This window comes from Heteronotia binoei, chromosome 1, assembly GCF_032191835.1.
Source record: "Heteronotia binoei isolate CCM8104 ecotype False Entrance Well chromosome 1, APGP_CSIRO_Hbin_v1, whole genome shotgun sequence".
NCBI classification, from domain to species: domain Eukaryota; kingdom Metazoa; phylum Chordata; class Lepidosauria; order Squamata; family Gekkonidae; genus Heteronotia; species Heteronotia binoei.
Window position 1 is genome coordinate 66,900,066 of NC_083223.1, and position 13,804 is coordinate 66,913,869.

Here is a 13,804-nt window from a genome sequence, read left to right on the forward strand (position 1 = left end):
CTGCCAACTTGCGTTTAAGATGGAACCCGGGTAATGACATCTAGCCATCCTATACATATATCAAACTGTAGCACTTTAATCTGTAGCCTATAACATTTTAATTGTTTATTTAACTTAATTTGAATGTAATTTAACTATATTTCAATTGTCTTTTATAGTAACAATTGTATTTTATTGTAATCATGGTATATACCATGTCCTGTGAGCCGCCCTGAGCCCGCCTCGGTGGGGGAGGGCGGGATATAAGAATAAATGTATTATTATTATTATTATGAATAGTAAAATAACAATAAAATAAACATAACAATAAAACAGCATTACAGTAACACCAATTTCAATATACCATCCAACAGAATAGTTCAGCAGGACCAGATGGCATAACAATATGATGCAGAAAACAGCGTGGTAGGATAGTACAGCAGGGGAGGCCAACAGATCTAATGAATAGATGCCCGCCACCTCACCCAAAAACCTGGCGGAACAGCTCTGTTTTACAGGTCCTATGAAAGGCTAGAAAGCCAGGTAGGGCTTGGATCTCCATAGGGAGCTGATTCCACCAGGTTAGGGCCAGGACTGAGAAAGACCTGCCCTGGTAGAAGCAAGACGGGCATCTCTTGGGCTGGGGACAGTCAGAAGATCTTGGGAGGCTGAACAAAGCGACCTCCAGGGCATATACGGGAAGAGACAGTCCCACAGGTATGTTGGTCCCAGGCCACGTAAGGCTTTAAAAGTCAGGGCTAACACCTTGAAGCGAATCCGGCACTCTATAGGCAGCCAGTGCAGGCTGCGGAGCACCGGCCACATGCTCATCCGTACAGGTGATGCAGTCAGCAGGCGAGCAGCCGCATTCTGCACTCGCTGTAGTTTCCATATCAGCTTCAAGGGCAAGTCAGCATAAAGCAAGTTACAGTAATCTAGTCTGGAAGTGACCATTGCATGGGTCACTGTAGCCAGGTCTTGGGGGGAAAGATATGGTGCTAGCTGCCTGATCTGACATATATGGAAAAAGGCAGACTTAGCAACCGCCGTGACCTGGGCCTCCATAGAAAGTGAGGCATCCAGGATCACTCCCAGACTCTTCACCTGTTGGGTCGGCACTAACACAGTGTCGTGCAAGATTGGGAGCTGGGTGCACAACCCCCCCCCCTCAATTCAGGCACAGGACCTCCGTCTTAGTTGGATTTAACTTCAGTCGGCTCCGCTGCAACCATTCCGCTAAGGTCTCTAATGCCTCGGTCAGATGTTCAGGGGCAGAAGACGGACTGCCATCCATCAACAGATAGAGCTGGGTGTCATCAGCATACTGGTGACAACCCAGTCCAAAACCTCGGGTAATCTGGACAAGGGGGTGCATATAGATGTTGAATAATATGGGTGAGAGAATAGCTCCCTGTGGCACTCCACATATAAGTGGGTGTCGCAGGGAGGTCTGCTTGCCCAACATCACCCTTTGTCCCCATCCCTGGAGGAAGGAGGAAAACCACTGCAAGGCTCCCCCCTGTATTCCAGTGACAGCGAGGCAATGGGTCAATAGATCATAGTCGACCATGTCAAACGCTGCTGACAGGTCGAGAAGAATCCGCAGCGCCGACCCGCCTTGGTCCAGATGTCTTCTTAGGTCATCTGTGAGGGCAACTAGTACCATCTCCATCCCAAGACCTGGGCAGAAACCGGATTGGAATGGGTCCAGTGCGGATGTTTCATCCAGGAAAACCTGTAGCTGCTCTGCCACCGCTTTCTCAACTATCTTTCCCAGGAATGATAGATTCGAAACTGGGTAGTAGTTAGCTAGAACTGTAGGATCCAGCAATGGTTTCTCCAAAAGCGGCCGAATTACCGCCTCCTTTAATTTCTCTGGGAATTTCCCACTTGTCAGGGACAAATTAGCAATATCACCCAGAGAAGCCCTGATATCATCCTGGAAGGCTTTCACAAGCCCTTTCACTTAACCAATCCAACCACTTCTCATATCGGGTTGCCAGCTCTGAGTTAAGAAATACTGGGAGTGGAAAAGTGGGGTTTAGGGAGGGGAGGGACCTTGGCATAATACCATGTAATCCACCTCCCAAAGCAGCCATTTTCTCCAGGAGAAGTAGAATAAATGTTTTAAATAAATAAATAACAAATAAGTGATATATGTAGTCTCAAGATCAGTTGTAATTCCAGGAGATCCTCAGCCCCCATCTGGGGGTTGATAATCTTATGTGATTTGCATTGCATGAATGAAACTTGGACCAATTTCCCACTCACCTTACGCCACTCTCACAGTCCTCTTCTCAGCTGGGCATCCTTCTGATTTTACACTATCTGCCCTGGGGCTGCAGCTAGTGTCGGTTTTTTTGCACAGCAAACAGAAACTGTTTTTTAGAGGTTTCTGTTTGCTGCACGAAAAAGCCGATGCTAGCTGCAGCCCCGGGGCAGATAGTGTGAAATTGGAAGGAAGCCCCACTGAGAAGAGGAATGTGAGTGCGGTGTAAGGTGAGTGGGAAATCGGTCTTGGACTCAGACCCTTGGTCCGTTCCTTAGCCGCCTCCATTTGCTATTTGCATACCTTTGTTTACTGCAATCCACAATCTGTCATTACACTTGTATTGGACAAATTATGGTTTGTACAATCACAAGCTTCCCAAAAACCAGATTTGGAAAATGACCAGTATCCTTGTTCTCATATTACAGATGATAGACTGAACAGTGGCTTGCCTGGTGAATTATTGTCTAAAATAAGATTTTAACTAGGGAATTCCTAGCCCCTGCTCTTAGCCACTATACTACACCAGTCTGTTTTAATGAGGGCTAATGTTGTTAATATTTACCCCTGACTTTCACACTGTAGCGAATTGTTTAAAAGCACAGATCTGCTGTCTCACTTGCATTGTCCCCTTCAGCAGATCCCACTGCTTCTTCTTTCAAGCAGTCCTTCTCTTTTCACCACAGCTCATCCCCTTCCACGGCTTCAGATTCTAGATCCTCTGTCCCACCTGGATGCACATGAATTTGTTCCTCTGCTCTGTCTCCTGGCTACTTTTCCACCCACCCACCCAAGTTTGGTTTCACCATGAGTGTGGCTCCTTTAAGCAAATACAAAGCTACAGCTTGTTTGTTACCCTGTACTCCCCTTGTTCCATCAAGCCCCAGCAAAGCGAGAGAGGGTTGCAATAGGAACCACTGAAGCAGGTGCCTGGCAGACACACCACCCCCTTTTCCTGTCTTCCAGGAATGCACAAGGTCTCCAGGTCCATGTGCACACAGAAGTGCTGATGGGGAATGAAGCCCTTAAGGCAGAGTACCCATAAGCAGTTGCCAGACCAAAAAATGTTTGTTTTGCTTTCTGAGCCTAGCCCTGATTCCAAGTGACATCAGTGGATTGCACTGGGTGCTGCTGTCTAGGGGGTGGGGGGATTCCCTCCTACCTCTATGTATGAACTGTTTTCATTATTTCATTATTATTAACTTGGTTTAATTGTTAAACTCTAATGCATATCTATTGTTTTAGTTTGATTGTTGTGAGCCACCCTGAGCCTGCTTCAGCAGGGAGGGTGGGATATAAATCAAAGAAATAAAGAAATAAATTGTATCTGAAGAAGTGTGAATGTACACAAAAGCTTAAACCTTGAATAAAACTTGGTTGGTCTTAAAGGTGCAAGTGAACTCAAATTTTGTTATACTCGGGGCTCATTTTGTAGCAGGAGCTCCTTTGTATATTAGGCTACCACCACCCCCCGCCCCCCGATGTAGCCAATACTCCAAGAGTTTACAGGACTCTAATTACAGGGCCTACTATAAGCTGTTGGAGATTTGGCTACACCAGGAGTGTGTGGCCTAATATGCAAAGAAACTCCTGCTACAAACAGGCCCGGGGCTAGGGGTGCCTGTGCTCCTAGGCCGAACCCACTTCTCCACCCCCATTGTTATTTTCACACGTGCTTTGTGCGCACACACACCAATGAAATCACAATGATGTCACTGTCACCCCCCACCCCCTGACTTTGCCAAGGCCTCCCGAGCCTTGGGAGACCCTAGCAGAGTCCAGCAAGGCAGCAGGCACACTTGCAGCATGCTTGCTGCCCTGCCCCCCATTTTGCCATGGGCTCCTGAGCCTCAGAAGACCTTGGCAAAGGATGGCAGAGGTGCGGGCATGCTTGCAGCATGCTCGCTGCACCAACCCCCCACTTTGCCATGGTCTCCTGAGCCTCAGGAGACCCCGGCAAAGTCAAGCAGGGCTGTGGGCATGCTTACAGCATGCTTGCTGCCCCACCCCCCTCTTTGCTGTGGCCTCCTGAGCTTCAGGAGACCTCAGCAAAGGACGGCAGCAGTGTGGGGAGAAGAGGCGCCCTAAGTGCCCTCCTATTGACCTACTCCCATGCACCGGCCCTGGCTACAAAATGAGCTTTGCTTATACTGCTTGAGACCAACATGCTCCCCACCTGAATATATCTTCATAAAATATATGCAAAACTTGCATAGTACACCCCTCTCCTGAGCCTATATCATAAATATTCCTTAAATCAGTTTTTGTTTAATAATTATCACAGAAATCCAAGATAGGAGTGGGCACGAACTGAAAAAATGTGGTACAGTTCAGTTCATAGTTCATGGCATCCCCCATTTGCAAATGACAGACCGTCTCAAACTTTTACCTGCCTCACAAACTGGTTCAGTTTATGAGGCTCATGAGATGGTAGAATGGCCCACTGGTATGCTAGAGATACCAACCTCACAGGGGGTGTCTGGCTGACTTTCCTCTACCAACCCTCCAAATTTGGTGAGGATTGGATTCATGGGGTCTGAGTTACAGCCCCCAATAGAAGGTCATTCAGAAAAGTGCTTTCTGAAGAAATTGCAGAAATGACAGACGCAGGTTCAGGAGATATACAGAAGGGATCCTGTGCAAACTAGTTACACCAAGCCTGAAGGCCATGTACAGGAACATCCAGGAAGGTCTGTTGCGAGTTTGTTGGCTTTAGCTTGCACAGGACCATTTTGTACACTTCTGAACCTGCAGGTGTCAAAATTTTGACACTACAGGTTCAGAAGGTTAAGAAGTATATAGAACAGATTCTGTGCAAGTCAGAGACATCAAAGTCAGGGAACCTCTCTTGGATGCTCTTCTATATGGCATGCTTTGAAATTATGTAAACAGTTTGATTGAGTAGAGACAGTGTGTCTGGAAATGTTTCCACTCATGAACCAGCATAAACCTCCACAAGCAGCTTGAAAGTACATGGAAAGTTTGTGCTGGTTGACCTGCCATGAACTTGATTTTGTGAACCACAAACTGGCTAAAATTAATCATAAACTTCTGTTCATTTGGCAGCTTGGGTCCATCCCTAATTCAAGATTGCTTAATGGTAATTCTTTTTTTAGGATGTAAAAGTTCATTTCTGAAGTTAATGCTAGCACATAATGACTGTTTAAATTAAGTTTTCATCTTGTAAATACATGTAGGAGGTTGCACAACCTCCCATTTTTCTGTCTTATAATTTTAAAAATACTAGGCATAATAGATCATGTCTTAGACTGCTTATTTTACTAGGTACATTTCCACTGAAGTTCAGGGAGCATTGCCCAATTTGGTGCAATAACTGAATGTGATTAATGTGTTGTTTAACCAGGCTTCCAGTTTATCAATAAAGGTGTTAAGCAACATTGGAACTAACATCGATCCTTAGAGCACCCCACTGTATATGTGCCCCAAACTAGAACACAACCATTTATCAATACTGCTGGTTTATGACCCAACACAGGCAAAAAAAACTTGAACTCTTTGTGCTCATAGTCAAAGAGGCTACAAGTAATTTTTCATGAAAGACTTGAGGAATAGTTATCCGATTTTAAGGCGCAGCAATTTTCCTTTACTTTTTTGTACCATCTCTTGTTCTTCACTCATGCTTCATGCTGGGTAGTATATTTTCAGGTAAGTAGATAAAAGTGTATTCACTAAAGTAATATTCCACAGCCATTTAATCTACCTCATAAGGTTGTTGTGCGGGTAAAGTGGAGGAGAGGAGAAAAAAAAATAAGGTGTTTTTTTTTTTTTTGCATGGTCCCTATTACAGAGCAAAGTGGAGTTTAAGTGAATTATTTTTTTAAAAAAAAATGCTTTTGAAGGCTATTGCCTAAAACAAAGGGGTGGATTCTGAATATTTATTTATTTAAAGACCATACAGGGTATATTTAGTAATGATACCAATGATATAATTTTGCCTAAGTTTGTACTGTGAATCAACTGATTTTATATTTAGATAATAAGGTTACTCTGGCTGATTTTTAAAAAAAACTGCCTCAGAGATTGCAGAAAGCAACTTTTAAATTCAATATGAATTGATTTAACTCTAAATTAGATGACAAAAGTATGGGTGCAGCAAATATGCATTTGTATGAATGATGTTGATCATCTTGGTAATGAAGCCAAATATGGAGCTGTTCTGCATCTCAAATCTGTTTCACTATGTTCCTGCTTGCCTCCAAAGACTCCTGTATCTGTGTTTATATATTTGCAGAACATATAAGCAAAGCAATTACACATAAGTCCCTCAACCTGTCATGAAAAGTAGTACACTTGGGCTCTTATTAGCAAGGAGATCCAGAGGTATCCCAGTGCACCATAAGACACTGTCTGCCTTCCATGCAACCCAAGCAAGATGTTGGACCTCAGTCATATAGATACAGGTAGAATGGTGTGGAAATTCCAGGTTTATTCCCAGAATCCCAACAGAATTATTTTAGAACAATGGGACTTCCTTGCACTCCCTCCCCCACCCCCACCCCCCGCAATGATCCCTGGAATGCTGCCACTGGGTGACTGAAGACTCCCAGGAACTGTATAAAGGAGCAGCCAGCGATTTGTAGCAGGAGGGTGAATCAGCAAAAATCACCCCCACCTTCCATTAACAGAAATTTACTATGGAGTCCAAGCTGTTGATGCTTCAGATTTTTTTTTTCATTTTAAAAAAAATATTTCACTTAAACCCCGCTTTTCTTCCCAATGGGGGTCTAAAGTGACTTGTCTCATTCTCTGTGCCTCCATTTTAGCTTTACAAAATTCCTGTGAGGTAGGTTAGGTTGAGATACATAAGTAAGACTGGTGCAGATCATTCATTTTGTTGTGAGCAGGATGGATTCCTTTTGGTGAACTAGTATTGTCAAAAGTGTGCTTTCTCTTTATCGAACTTGCTCAGAATATGAGGGTGGAAAAGAGTGCTCAGTTTGTTTTGCTGCTCTTTTTTTTTTTACACACACAAATAGCCAATGACATCAAAGGGGCGAAGTTAGATGCAATTATTTTGCATAATAGCAAACAGATGGACCAGACACCTTTTAAAGACCCCTATAATTTTGGATTTTTGAGCTGGCACTTGACCTGCTAAACTGGAATTACTCTCTAACGTACAACTCATATATGGATTGAGTCACATACAGATTCACTATGAATTGAAAAGATTACACAACAACATTCTCTATCATAAATAAAAATCACAACATACCCTAATATCCAGTCATTTATTATTAGGGTTTTTTTCTTTTTCTTTTAAGGCAAGTTAGCATATAAGTGTCCAGATAGCATCTATTGCAGTTAGGCAGTCTTGAACCCATTTATATCAATGGCTTTATGAACATCTGATCGTGCACTAAGGTATTTGACTGTGTACTAAAGAAGCATTCAAAGTATATTTGAAATGTTTATATGACATAAAATGCACATTTATCATTCTTATTACAAGCAAAAGACTATTTTCCCTACTAGTTTTGTCTAGTACTGTTACTTCCCCCCCCCCCAAGTCTCACAGGCTGCAATCCTAAACATATTTTCCTGTGAGAAAGCCCATTGAATAAAAACAGGCTTGTAAAGCTCTTTAGGATTGCACCCACAATTTCCCATCTTTCTTACCTGTGAAACCATGGGGGCACAGACACGCAATCTGCGGCTGCAGTTCGGATGGGCTTATGTTAACACAAGTAGCTCCACTGTGGCAATGGTCTGGGTACACTAAACAGGCATTTTCTACAAATTGGCAAAATTCTCCTTTCCATCCAGGAGCACAGAGGCACTAGAAAGAAGAAATGAAATGTCTTACAGAAGGGTTTAATACATCTGACATTATAATGCAAAATAGCGGCCTCATTAATTGATCTATGGTGTCCGTAGTCAATTAATAAATGTCACTTGTGCCCAGGCATATTACATAGAAAACTGCAGACTGATTATACACAATGCCTATGCAAATTTGTTGGTGATAGGATGGAGAAAAATAATAGCTGGCAGTGATTTAGGGAAGCATCTAAAGGGGTGGGGGGAGGGAAACCCAAACCAAAACATGGTTCTGTCTTCTATGACTTTAATTGTATGCTAGGAGCTGCATCTAGCAGCCCTGCAGATACTCTTGACATCTCTAGAAAACTTTTCATGCAGCAGAATAACAGAGGAAATCACCACATTGTAACAGTGAATGTAAGCATGGTCCAAAAACCATACCCCACTCTTCATCTGATACTAGACACTTCCACATGAACTAGACCAGTGTTGGTCAAAGTGCTCCAAAGTGCTTGGAATGAGAAGACTCTATCCCATAGCAGTGCTCAGAGGGAAGCATGCATGAAACAAAGGTATATAATCCAAGCCATGTGTAGACAATAACCCACTTTTTGTTGTTGACTTTTAATAAGATCAACTTTTTATTTCTTTCAGCAACTCTTTTTAAGGAAAAAAGGACCTTGCAAAGTCCAGCATATCCCTGCAATTACTTCTGCATTCTTGACTGACTTCAGGTTCTTACAGCTGTTTTTATTTGTAGTGATACACCCAAGGTTTGAATATGATATGTTCATAATATGCAATTCTCCACTTTTTATTATGAGACTGTTTCCCTTTTGCTTCTAATTAAAAGAAAAAAAATGTAAACATTGCCGTTCTTTTTTTCCTCATTTTAGGAATTTGGAATCTGTTTTGAATCAGTTCCACTTTGATAAAAAAAACCCTCAAAAAGAGGGTGGGCAGGAAGGAAGGTCCTGCAAGTTGTCAGAATTTCACTCTCCAGATGCTCAGAGGCAGGCACTGTCTTTCCAACCCACTTGCCTATCCTCCTACTACAGCACCAACCTGTAATGTGTAACATTAAAAACATACACCAGTGAGACAAGGGCTGAAGTTACACAAGAGTGCATAGAGCACCACCATATTCTATAGCATGATAAAAGAGAAATCAACCAAAACAGTTTATGTTGTCAAAAATCTGTAATATTTTGCCATGTGATTTATGTTTGGCCACTGTGTGACAGAGTGTCGGACTGGATGGGCCATTGGCCTGATCCAATATAGCTTCTCTTATGTTCTTAGGTTTTTGGGTTACGATAGTCCTACTTTTAAGCCTAACTTTACACCTTGTTAGGACTTGACCTGGATCACCCAGGCTAGCCTGTTCTCATCAGATCTCAGAAGTTGGTTGGCCCTGGGTAGTATTTGCATGGGAGATCACCAAGGAAGTTCAGTGTTATGATGATGAACAGGAAGTGCCAAAGCACCTCTGAATATCTCTTGCCTTGAAAAACCTGCAGGATCACCATAAGTTGGCTGTAAGGATGCCAGACTTCCATTCATAGTGGGAGGTCCCCTAATTTCAGGGGCTCCAATCTACTACCCACCAGCAGGGGAAGCCCTACCCCTGAACAGTCCCTTCCTGCATCAACATCATCCGTGTAATGATATCACACAGTAGTGATGTTATTGCACTGGCCACATCACATGGTGATACTCTAGTATTTTGGTCAAAAAAGTCTATGGTTACCATAGAGTTTTGACCAAAATTTTAGAATGTCACTATGCAACATGCATGCCGCAATGACATCACTTCCATGTGGTATCATCATGCCAAGAACATCATGAGCAATGACATTGTCTCACCCTCCACACTCCAGGAAGGCTCACTCCCACCCTCCCAGCTGGGTAAGTACACCGGACAACCCTAATTGGCTGTGGTTGGATTATACTTTCCGCCACCAGGACTTGATTTACATAGGCTAGAAGAATGTTAGCTTTGCTCAATGTTAGGATTGTTTGGAGGAGTCTCATGACTGGGCGGAAGGCAGGTTTCTCAAACTGACCTGTCATAACTTACTAGTCAGAAAGGAAATGATGTTGACAAAGTAACTTTACAGATACATAATCCCAATAAAGTGGGTGAGGATAGAGCATCAGGAGGGAGTATAGCACAGCTGGGAAAACAGAAACAATAGTCTAGTTTGTGTGCTTTAAAAACCCTCTGTGAAAGATGCCACTGAAAGGAGCAGATTTTGCACTGCTGTTTCCCCCTCCCCACTCCAAGCTTAACTGAGACATGTGTAAATATAACAATTTTATCACTCTCACCAACTGCTTTAGCTTATATATGTCAAATATATTAAACATTTCTTTACAGTCTTATTTTAATACTTGCAATGCAATTCTACACAAAGCTGCACCCTTCTAAGTCCATTTAAGTCAATGAGCATAGAAAGGTCTTACTGTATTTAGGATTGCACTGTAAGAAAAACAAATCCCGGCTGAAACGGCACAGATGGCTTTAAAACATTCTACAGCTTATTTGTTTGTGTTTTAAGAGCAACACTTATTAAGCAAGGTAATGTTTGCTGCTGGTGGGAGTATCCTATATATTAGAAATATACAATAATCTTCCCCAGGGTTTTAAGATGTAAAACAGATATAAATAGCCTCTGTATTTTATTTCTAATACAGCCTGAACATTTTTGATTTCAGTGGTAGGAATTCAACCAGACCTGGCTATAAAGTACAATCCGGCTCCCATACAATGGCAAGTCAACAAGCAATGCTGTGTGTGTGTGGGGGGGGTGCTTTGCCTCCACATAAGGAGGAAGAGTGGCAGGGCGCTAGACACCCCAGTAGCATAGGGGATGGAGCTGGTGCTCCCTAAAGGTCAGCTCTGCTCCCACCTAAGCAGTCTTTGCCTTGTGCTCAGATGAAACGGAGTGTCTTCTATTCCAGCCAGGGCCTTTTTCGAACTCACTGAGGTGTCATCAAGAGAGCACAGTGAGTGGAGGTGGCCAGACTTAAAAGGGACATCCACACGGGCTCCGACACAATGTTGGAGGGTTGAGACCAGCAAAGTGATAGGGCTGGCCATTGCCTCTAGTACTAGAAGGTCATATGAATATGCAGTTTGTCAGTTTGGAGGATTTAGGGGTGAAGTAGAGTATCACAAGGAATGGCCTGTTCCAGTGGACCATTTGCTCCGCTTTTGTATATCCCTAAAAGGTAAAGACTTGGCCATCCATTCTATTAAGGGCAAGCTATCAGCTCTAATCTTTGCCAGCAAAGTGATGGGCTTTCAGGAGTTTTCCAGTGACTTCTAGGTATGGAAGATGCTGGAGGGTTGGACCCACAAAGTGGGCCTTCACCTAGATATGAGGCAGCCCATTTCCCCTTCAGGTCCTCAGGGGTTTATGGGCAGTTTGGGGACAGGTTTGTACCTCAGGATTGGAAGCCTCAGTTTTTTTCACACAGCCCCCCTGGTTGCCTTCTTTGGGGCTTTTCAAGTGAGTGAGCTGGTGGCACACTTCAAGGTGGATGTCTTCGATGGGGCCTTCCTGGCCCAAGGTTCTAGATTTGTGAGTGAGAGCTTACATTACTGTTCGCCAGTTAAAAACTGACCAGTGCCAATAGGGGACTGTGATTAAGTTGAGCCCTTGTTCCGAGAATGAACTTTGACCAGTTTTGGGCCTATCCCAGTACCTGGCTGTCCATGGTCCAAGTGTAGGTGTGTTGTTTCATCATGTGGATGGCAGTCCTCTAATGAAACACCAATTTTGGTCAGTGATGGCCAGAGCACATAGCAAATTGGTCTGGATGGAGTGAAGTTTGACATTCACTCTTTCTGTATAGGCGCAGCAACTACTGCCTGCAATTCAGTGGCAGGGAAGGTGGCATTCTGCTGCATAGAAGGGCTTTGTGCACCCTCTTTCATTGCAGTAAATAATTTCTGTACTGATTTGTTGGGTGGTTCACTGTTTTTTTCTCTTCGGGTTCTGTGGTCTGCGGCGAGAGGAGTCACATCCTCATCTGCAGACACAGTTCCATTTTTGGGGCAGCCCATCATGCCAGGAGCATGGCCACCAGTTCACTGTTGGGTCTCAGTAAATGGGCCACTTTAGAATGGATGGTGGGATCTCTGGTGGCTAAGCCTGTTGCCTCTGTTATTTGAGGGGAGTTTTGGTCCTCTGCCTCATGTTTTTGCTATCCACTTAGGGGGTAACCATCTTAGGTTAATCAAAGGGAAGGCTCTCATATTGCAGGCTAGAGATGACTTTGAGTCATCAGGAGCCAGTGGCCACATACTCTATTGGTGTGATCTGCCTTGATCCCATGATCCAGGTTTGGCTCAAGGTATGGGACCCACAAGGTATAAAGAGAGACAGTGGCATAAAGCAGATATGGAGCTTAAAAAAGCCCTGTAGAGTGGGTTTGGCCACTATATACCCACCCTCAGATCCACACTGATTGTACGGATTTGTACAGGGCAAATGACATTCATCTTTCTGATAAAGAAAATGATGCCATCTTAGAGGATTTAAGGCAAGGGTTTAGAAAGGTGTTAGGCCTATAGATGGGTGCAACCGCCTAATCAGAGATTTGGCCTTGCAGTGGTGAGCACCATTAGCACCCTATTTAGGGGCATGGGGGAATCTTGCTGAATCATTCCTGGACCAGGTGGCCCTGTTGAGTGAGGACACGGCCTACCTAGGGATTGCCTGGATTGATTCTCCCTTTCAGCCATGTGGATGAGGTTGGAACTCCAGGGCAGTGTCCGTTTGCTGTGCTGGCTGGATATGAGCGATCTGTGGATGGCTGTACCTGGGGGCAAGGTGGCAAGGGAGGGGATGTTTTGACATCTGGCCCTGTCCATACCACTAATTATATTATTGTCCTTACCATTTGAATATGTTAAATAAAGTGACCCTTAGTTTACCCAATCCTTTGTGCCCATCTCTTTCTTCCATCTGTGGGGGCAATTGATCAATATCCATTTTTTTTCCAATTAGTCTTTTCATCATGTACTCATGATGGCAAGTTTCAGATCCACGTCATAATGCCCCATGCTTTACTGGACAGTGCATATTGTAGAGGAAAACAATGGTGTAGGAACCACCTGGTCCCTCAGATCACAAAGGTCATCCATATCCCTGGACACAACACTAATAACAGTCTTCCCTATTGTCTTATTTCTGACCTGCACTGAGGTTTTAGTTGAATGGGGAAAATTAATCCATTTGACACTGTCATGACTGCCTGTCAAAAAATACATTTTCAGGGAAGTCACTTGCACTGAAGATAGGAGAGTTTATGTAGCTTGGGTCAGGTCACTTGGAAGCAAGGGGCAGATGATTTATAGTGCAATCTTTTGCAGAGTTACCTTAGTCTAAGGATGTTGCAATCAATAGGCTTAGACTGGAGTAACACAGCAAAAGATGCATGGTCAGCCACTTCTTTTTCCTTGAGCATACCAAGATTAGGTTTGCACTGACTTTAACAGAAGAATTTCTTCCTTCTGGTGTTCCTCAATAAATATAACTTTATTTGATATCTCCTGTCATAGAAGTACAGCATTCCATTTTGTGCATATATATGAAGAGTGGATAAAAACTACTTCTCGTGCAATGGGAAAACAGACGCTGGAACCCTATGTCAGACGAATACAACTTTTTAATGCAGTGTTGTTTCAGCAATCTGTATACTACAATCTGTTGCAATGCCCAAGCACTGCTTTGTAGAATGCCACAACAACAACAAGAAGGA

At 43.5% G+C, this 13,804-nt stretch overlaps 1 protein-coding gene across 1 annotated transcript in view; it reads right to left on the reverse strand.

Annotated features, from left to right (window-relative positions):
- LOC132569389 (protein eyes shut homolog) overlaps positions 1–13,804 on the reverse strand; it is a 219,377-nt gene that overhangs the window by 71,449 nt on the left and 134,124 nt on the right. Inside the window, exon 6 of the mRNA XM_060235435.1 lies at positions 7,889–8,048. Coding sequence (XP_060091418.1) covers positions 7,889–8,048 — 160 coding nt within the window. The remainder of the gene's footprint in view (positions 1–7,888; positions 8,049–13,804) is intronic.